This window comes from Vulpes lagopus, chromosome 12, assembly GCF_018345385.1.
Source record: "Vulpes lagopus strain Blue_001 chromosome 12, ASM1834538v1, whole genome shotgun sequence".
Classification (NCBI taxonomy): Eukaryota; Metazoa; Chordata; class Mammalia; order Carnivora; family Canidae; genus Vulpes; species Vulpes lagopus.
In genome coordinates, this window is record NC_054835.1 from 28,952,838 (window position 1) to 28,961,225 (window position 8,388).

At 45.8% G+C, this 8,388-nt stretch overlaps 1 protein-coding gene across 2 annotated transcripts; it reads left to right on the forward strand.

The window, feature by feature from the left end:
- Positions 1 to 1,271: 1,271 nt before the first annotated feature.
- MRPS23 (mitochondrial ribosomal protein S23) lies at positions 1,272 to 7,542 on the forward strand. 2 transcript variants are annotated; one of them, XM_041726708.1, is made up of 5 exons: positions 1,272 to 1,428; positions 1,951 to 2,121; positions 5,722 to 5,799; positions 6,007 to 6,133; positions 6,549 to 7,542. In XM_041726708.1, exons 1-5 carry the CDS (start codon positions 1,385 to 1,387, stop codon positions 6,699 to 6,701), a joined length of 573 nt encoding a protein of 190 aa, XP_041582642.1. In that variant the 5' UTR covers positions 1,272 to 1,384; the 3' UTR covers positions 6,702 to 7,542. The 2 variants fall into 2 exon arrangements, with proteins under 2 accessions (XP_041582642.1, XP_041582641.1); XM_041726707.1 differs by lacking the exon at positions 1,272 to 1,428 and adding an exon at positions 1,464 to 1,812.
- The last annotated feature ends 846 nt before the right edge of the window (positions 7,543 to 8,388 follow it).

Consider the following 8,388-nt stretch of genomic DNA (forward strand, 5'->3'; position numbering starts at 1 on the left):
GGTTCTGGCAAAGGCGCAGGCTGCACTGGAAGTCTGGCTGTCAGGTATCTGACAAGGAACCTCCCCCCCCCCCCCCCGGGTCTTTCTCATCTATAATAAGGCTAATAATAGCTACCATCTGGGTAGGTGTGTGGACTCCAAGATGGCACAAACAAGCAGTAACTGCTCCTCAAACATTACTTTCCTCCTCCCTACCAGCCTCCCATGGAGCGGGAGGGCTCCGGGAGGACTTGGTGCTCTTTCTCGCTGACAAACAAGACAGCGGGCTCCCAGGAACTATTTTGTGTGTATGTGATTCAAAAACATTTCATCGGATTAGAAAGTTCAAATATGGATAAAAAACTCTTTACAGGCCAAACTCTGGGGGAAATATATAGGAAAAAAAAAATCATCTTCCGGTCTTGTAGTCTCCCTGGAGATAACGCATGTCCACAGGTGTGCGCGCCTTGCACGTAGTTTCTATCTTCATACGAACACTTATAAGGGGTCTTTTCTTTGAGCAGGTTAGGAGCCCATAAGAGGTGTGTCTGCAACTTCCTTTTTCATTTAACTAGAGTGAGTCCTGGGCACTCGTCCTGGGTAAACGCTCGGGTCTCCAACTGGTTCAGTGTAGCGGCCGCACAGGACGGCCGTGGGAGATACTCCTGCGCCGCTACGATGCTGCAGTGACGACCCCTCAGCACCCTCGTGGAATCGCGCCGCGGTTTCTCCTCCAAGTGTTATTATCGGGCCGAAGGGTGACCCCGAGGGTTTGCGGTCTCCGTCTCGCAGCTTGTTGGGTTCTCTTCGGCTTCTCCAGCCCCGCGGAGCCGCGAGTCCGCGAGCCTTCCGCCGAGGGAACACCTGCGGGCCGCGGCGCCCCGACGCGCGCGGGGGCACGAGGTGCTCGAGGCCGCCACCCTCGCGGCGCGGGCACCGCCCCCAGTCGGGGCCCCCCGCCCCCGGCCTCGGCTTCCTCCTGCGGGGACTGCGGCTCCCAGCAAGACGAGGCGCCATCCGGGCCTAGCGCCGGGGCGACCGGTCACCTCCGCCTTACGCGTGTCCGGGCCTGGCTGGCTCCCCCGACGCAGGCTGCGCCTCCCCGGCCGCCCTCGTCTTCCCTCCGCGCCGCCCCCCTCTCTAGATCGGTCGTGTATTGCTTCTGCCCGGCGCTGGCCCGCTCCCGCCCTTTTCGGCTCGGCTATCGAGTGCTCCCGTCTGAACCCGGCCGAGGGCCGAGGGCCGCGCCAGTTCGGCCCATCCTTTGCTTCTGCCTGGCCTGGCTCTCCGGCGGGGGCTGTGGAGAGAGCGCCGCGATCCTCGGCTCGGCCAGCGGCCTAGTTCGCCTGCCGCTGGCGCTTCCGCTTCCGGGAGCCCCAGGCCCTCCGCGTCCGAGGCGCCAGGCATGGCGAGGAGCCGGCTGGAGACCGTGGGGAGCGTTTTCTCGCGGTGCGTGCTCGGAGCCCGGGGCGGGCTGAGGGTCCCTCCCCCGGGCGGGGGCTCTCGACCGCTCCCGCTCCTCCTGGGTGCGTCCGCGAGCGCGGCGAGGCATTCTCGGGAATGCGGGGCTCTGAGCCGGGCGAGGCCTCTCGTGCGGTCTCCTGCCTCCGAATAGGTTGCGCTTGACGACGCCACTCCCTGAATGTGCTTCTCGCGTTCACGACCGCACCCGTCCCCTTAGGCGAGTGCAGTTCGCTAGGAAGACGGAAGGAGGAAGAAGCAGATGGGCCGCGCTGGGCCACCTGTGCATTTCCCTGGACGCGATGGGGATGGGGCTAAGGGGGTGGAACGCACGCGACAAAACAGAAGGACTTACCCTCTGAGCATTGTTCGGTTGGTTTGGAATATGGAACTATCACCTGTGGGTGGGGAGCACGCGTGTCCCGGCCTCCGCGATCCTGCTGGTGTCCCAGGCTGTGATTACGCAGGCTGGTCTCACTGACCCACCCTCGTTATTTTTCCTTCCATAAGGACTCGGGACCTGATTCGGGCTGGAGTGTTGAAGGAGAAGCCCCTTTGGTTTGATATATATGATGCCTTCCCTCCGCTAAGAGAGCCGGTCTTCCGGAGGCCCCGCTTGCGATATGGCAAAGCGAAAGCTGCTATCCAGGACATTTTGTACCCCGAGGATCGGATTAGAGCGTGAGTGCAAAGCCCACACGGTGGGCAGAAGGCAGCAACACTTTGGAAGGAAACACCGAGCGAGCGGTCTGATAACTTTAACCCGAGTCCAGCCAGGGCTTGCCCTATGGAGAAGGTCTTGTGTATCTACCCAGTCAGGGAGTCAGTGCCCCGTGCATATGTGAGAGAAACTAGTTCTGGGAAGTAGAATCTGGAGCCCAGCAGTGGACTGATTATTGTAATTACAGCTTTCCTTTGCTGTGCGTCTATTAGCATTGTGGTAAGCCCTTAAAAAAACGTTCTCTAACTTAGGTCTTACTCTAACCCTACAACATAGGTATCTTGTGTCCATTTTATTCATGCGGACAATGAGGCTCAACGAGGTCAGCTCACTGGGAATCCGGGGCAGAGCTCTTTCCCTGAATTTCTTATTTTTAAAGATTTTTATTTATTCATGAGAGACACGGAAAGAGGCAGAGACACAGGCAGAGGGAGAAGCAGGCTGTCTGCGGGGAGCTGATGCAGGACTCTTATCTCAGGACCTTGGGATCAAGACCTGGACCAAAGGCAGACACACTCCACCACTGGGCCATTCAGGTGGCACTCTTTCCTTGAAATATTGATGTCAGTTCTTGGTACATAGAATTTATGTGATTCTTTCTTTCTTTCTTTTTTTAATATTAAGATCAGGGGTGCCTGGGTGGCCCAGCAGTTGAGCATCTCCCTTTGACTCAGGGAGTGATCCCAGGGTCTGGGATCAGGTCCCACATCGGGCTCCCTGTGGGGACCCTGCTTCTCCCTCTGCCTTTATGTCTGCCTCTCTTTGTGTCTCATGAATAAATAAATAAAATCTTTAAAAAAAATAAAAAAGATCAGAAGTTGTACCAGGTAATACATATTCCTTATTCTTTTTTAAAGATTTATTAAGATTTATTTTTTAGAGCGCTTGCACAAAGGGAGAAGGAGACTCCCAGGCACCCTAGATTTATTTATTTTATAGAGAGAGCACGCACATGAGAGTAGAGGCGAGGGGGGAGGGAGGGAGGGAGAAGGAGAGAGAGAGAGAGAGAGAAGTAGATTTCATGCTGAGCTCAGAGCCCCAAGCAGGGCTTGATCCCTTGACCCTGAGACCATGGCCTGAGCCAAAACCAAGAGTCAGATACTCCGCTACCGTACCCTCCCTTATTCTTATCTCTATTTCTGGATGTAAGAAAACAATTTTTGAAGTCATTATATTCTTTTTTTTTTCTTTGAAGTCATTATATTCTTATTTGAGGTCTAAGCCCCTTTCATTTGAGGACTCTCCTCCCCTGGCCTCCAATACTTCTTGAGGTGGGAGGACAAGTATGTTCTTAACTCTACTTATAAATTTTCAGGGTAATATCTGAGATCTTTGGGGGCATTAAATACTTTGTCACTGCTTTTCTGGGTGGGCTCATTGCATGCACTTAGTCAGGATTTATTTATTTTTATTTTATTTTATTTTTTTAAAGATTTTATTTATTCATGAGAGGCAGAGAGAGAGGCAGAGACAGAAGCAGTCTCCATGTAGGGAGCCTGATGCGGGACCTGATCCTGGGACTCCAGGATCACGCCCTGGGCCGAAGGCAGGCACTAAACTGCTAAGCCACCCAGGGATCCCTTAGTCAGGATTTATACATTAAAATCATTTGTGGGTGTCTTAGTCTTTTGAGCATTGGATTCTTGATTTCAGCTCAGGTCATGATCTCAGGGTCCTGGGACTGAGCCCTGCGTTGGGCACCATGCAGAGTCTGCTTGGAGTCTCTCCCTTTCCTTCTGCCACTTTCCTGGCTAATGTGTGCATTCTCCATTCTCTTGCATGCTCACTTGCTCTCTCCCTCTCTCTCTCAAAGTTAAAAAAAAAAAAAAATTTGTGTCTACATGGATAGTAGGACTTGGGTGATAGGTCATTGGAGAATGTGGAATATTTTACTACTCCCTTTTTTATTAGTATTAATGCCAAGATGATAATACTTTGAATTTAAATAAATTTTTGAACCTTTATTTTTGTGGCTTTTTTTTTTTTAGTGTTTTTGTTATTTTAAAGAACTTGCAACAACAAAATAAACTCCAGACATATCAAAACCTAAAGGTAAAAAATGAAATCATAAAAGTACTAGAAGAAACCATGAAAGAATTTTAAAAATAATCTGAATGATAAAGACCTTTATAAGTACAACATAAAACTCCAAAGCCATAAATGAAAATATTAAAATTTTCTGCTCCCAGGAAGTACCACAAGCAGAATCAAAAGTCATCCAACATATTGGGGGAAAAAATTTGCAACAGGTGTGACAAAGGGCTCATTTCCTATTTATAGTGGTTTAAAGTTTGCTTATAAATCGAGAAAAAAACCACAAACCACCAAATGGAAGGCAAAGAACATGGACAGAGCCCAGAAAAGGAGATTCAGTTTGCTTTAATTTTTTTTTTTTTTTTAAGATTTTATTTATTTATTCATGATAGACAGAGAAGCAGAGACATAGGCTGAGGGAGAAGCAGGCTCCTTGCAGGGAGCCTGATGTGGGACTCTGTCCCTGAACTGGGATGATGCCTTGAGCCAAAGGTCGACACTCAACTGCTGAGCCACCCAGGTGTCCCTTCAGTTTGCTTTTATTTTTATTTATTTATTTATTTTTCAGTTTGCTTTTAAACATGAAAAGACGTCCATTGTTTTTCATAAGAAAAGGCAAAAGTACAATGAGTTCTCATTTTTCACCTGTCAAACTGACAAAGATCAAAAAGTTGGAAAATAGAGTTTGGCTAGGTTATGGAGAAATAGACGCTCTTCCTACATTATTGGTGTGAGCATAAACTGCTACAGCCACTTTGGAAAGCATTTGGCAGTTTTATAAGGCCATGTTACAAATGCACATACTTTGAGCTAATAATATTGTTTTTATGAATTTATTCCAGGTTCATTTGCATAGTGCCCTAAGAAATATTAATAAAGGTAATTAATCATTGCAGCACTGTCTAAAGGAGCAAAAAATTGAAAACAATCTAGTTCACTGATTTGAAATGATCTCTAAGAACTATTATGTAGAAGAAGCAAGATGTGGGACGCCTGGGTGGCTCAGCGATTGAGCGTCTGCCTTCAGCCCAGGGTGTGATCCTGGAGACTCAGGATCGAGTCCCATATCAGGCCCCCTCCATGGAGCCTGCTTCTCTCTCTGTTTATGTCTCTGTCTCTGTCTCTCTCTCTGTGTCTTACATGAATAAATAAATAAAATCTTTAAGAAAAAAAAGAAGCAAGATGTGTAGTAGTGTTAGGAAACTGTTAAACTGTGTCGCTGGGTTCAGGGAATGATAAATGCATATGTGGTTGTATGTTAGAACATTCTTGGATGGTTACACAAGAAACTAGTTAGTGCTGCTTCCTGGGAAGGGACTGGGGGTTTGGGGACAGGTGAGCAGGACTGTTAACTTTTCATTGGATACCTTTTTGTAATATTTGGTGTATTTACTATGTGCATGCACTACTTATTACAAAAAAAAAAAAAAAAAAAAGTGTGTGCCTGGCCTAGTAATTTTTTTTTTCTCAGTTCTTGGCCATGATCTATAAATGGAGATTTACACTGTGTTGTTTATATTTTCTAGGAAATTTTATTCAGCCTATGGATCTGGTCAGAAAGCTTTTGATCTGTTCAATCCAAACTTCAAGTCTACCTGTCAACAGTAAGTCATTTTACAAGTCCTGGGTTAGTTTTTTTGTTTTTTAAGGAATTTAGTTAGCATTTTGAGGAATTTTGTTGAATTCCACTGGAGGAAAAAGCCCCTGGCTCCTGTAGGAAGACCTGTTAAGGGAATGCTTGATACTGTGTAACAGTGTATCTTGAGGACTCTAGATATACAGACCTCAGATGTGATTGCTCGGAATTCCAGGTTTGTGGAGAAATACATTGAGCTCCAGAAACTCGGAGAAACAGATGAAGAGAAGTTATTTGTGGAAACAGGGAAGGCTTTATTGGCAGAAGGTGTCATTTTGAGACGAGTAGGAGAAGCAAGGACTGTGAGTATTTTTTAAATAAGATTTTTATTAGGATTAGTTGTCAGTTCGTTAGAAGTTAAAGGAAGGCTTGGTTTTCCTTCTACAACCTTGGCTTATGTCCCTGAACACCAGGTCAAATACTGGTATTAAATATACTGAAGTTAAAAAAATAGGTACATGTATACACACACACACACATATACTGAAATGTTGTGATAGTAACTGCTACTTGGAACAAGTGAGTTGTCATTAGGGCTTTTGAAATTATGTTTCTGTAGGGATTTTTATCATGTGTATTGCTTGTTACAATAGAATTTGACCTGGGATGTTAATGTTAAGTTTGACTCCATGATAGAATGTGCTTAGTCATACAGCTTCTGCCAGTCAGTGGAGCGAAAATGACAATATCCATGTGATATATTTATGTCCTTTTAAGCACAAGGAAGGTAGTCACGTTTCCTGGAAATCTGAACCCAAGGATGCCGAACCCCAAACAGTATTGGAAAAAAAACAGCCTCTGCAAGAAGTTCCACAGGACCAGCATTCGGAGGCTTCTGAAGAACAGTCGAAAGGTCTCGCACCTCCCTGAAGAACTTGTATACCGTGTATACTGACATCCAAACTGTGTTCACTAGATGAATGTTGAACTGTTTTTAACAGTTGAACTGTGTAAATGTTTCACAGTCTCTAAGGCATTATGTTTGTCTTCTTTTAGTTCCTATTTCTAGGTTGTCATAAATCTCAGTTTCACAGTTTAAATGAACTTTTATGTTGGGACGGTATTAAATAAAGAATTCCCTGACCGCTTATAAAGTAAATTTACTTTAAAAGTGTAAATAACATGAAGAAACCTTTATAAGCATTGTTTGAATGGGACTCATTCTGAGTAGGTTTGCTTGGATTTCTGTGTTAACACGTGGGTTAGCTATATTTGGTTCTCAGGTATCTTTCTCTTTTCTGGCTCCTTCAGGCTTTTACTTGTGCATTTGGTGTGTCCCCTGGGCCACCTGTTTCTGTCTACCCATAATCTTTACATTTTGCTATAGAGCTGTTGATCTTCAGCTTAAGAGGCCCAGCTGACCTGTGTTTTGTGGTAAGAGTAAGAACCTATCATTGATGATAGACCAAGGTCAAAACCATAGCTTTAATTTCATAGACTTAAGAGTTCTGGAGACAATTAGCATATGTCCAAACATAGTCTGCTCAGTAAAGATTTGAATGAATAAACGATTACATTCAGCTAAAGACTGAATTCAGAGAACATGTATAGATAACTGGATTGCCGAGAGGGGGCCAGCTCAGTTAGACACTTCTCTCCACCACCATCCACTTGTCTCCGTAGTGTAGAGATGTACTTAACAAGTCCGTACGAACTGTTCTCCTTTCTTCATTTTCCTATCTTCTACTGAATAAATGAAATATTCTTCTGAGCCTTTGTTTTTGTGATCAGGCCAGTGGTTTTCAGCTACTGGTAATAAGCTGCTTCAGAAATTCTTTATTTTAAAACACATAGCTTTTCTGTTGTTTATGTAGAGTCTCTTTTGTCTCCTGGTAGACCAGGGGCAGAGCCCCCATCTCAGCATGTGCACGGCCTGGCACACAGTGCTCTGCGAATGAAAGGTGAATAGTACATGAGGCAAGAGCAATTCTCAGCCACACTGTATCTCCCTGCCACCTCTGTCACTATTCTGCAATTCCTCTTGTTTGTGGAATGCTTTACTTTTAGATGGGAAAATAAAGTTCATCCATTCAACAGCCATAGCCAGTGAGTGCCAAGCCTTGGAAGGAGGACTTAAGCGGGTGGAAGAGACAATTTTGTTCTCAGGGGAACAATTGTGGAGGGAGGGTCTCTTGTTACTTTTCTAAACCTTGTGTTTCTGGGGCTTCGAAGGTAGTTTCTTTGCCATAATGATGAAGACATTTTTAGAAAGTTGTTTGATGTATATATTTTTAAAATTGTTATTAGAGAGAGAGAGAGAGCATGAGCAGGGGGCACAGAGGGAGAGGGAGAGGGAACCTGAAGCAGGCTCTGCGCGGAGTGTGGAGTCCAATCCTGGGTTCAGTTTCACCACCAGTTTGAATGGTGATCTTGATCTTCCAAGATCACAAACCAAGCTAAAACCTAAGAGTCAGATGCTTAACCCACCATGCCACCCAGGTGCCCCTGATGCATCATTATTTTAAAAAACTATACATGCAGACGGTTCAGAATTTAGGTAAATGGGTGGTTTCCTTTCCAAAATCCGTCTCCAGCCACCTGTTTCTCTCCCCTAAGG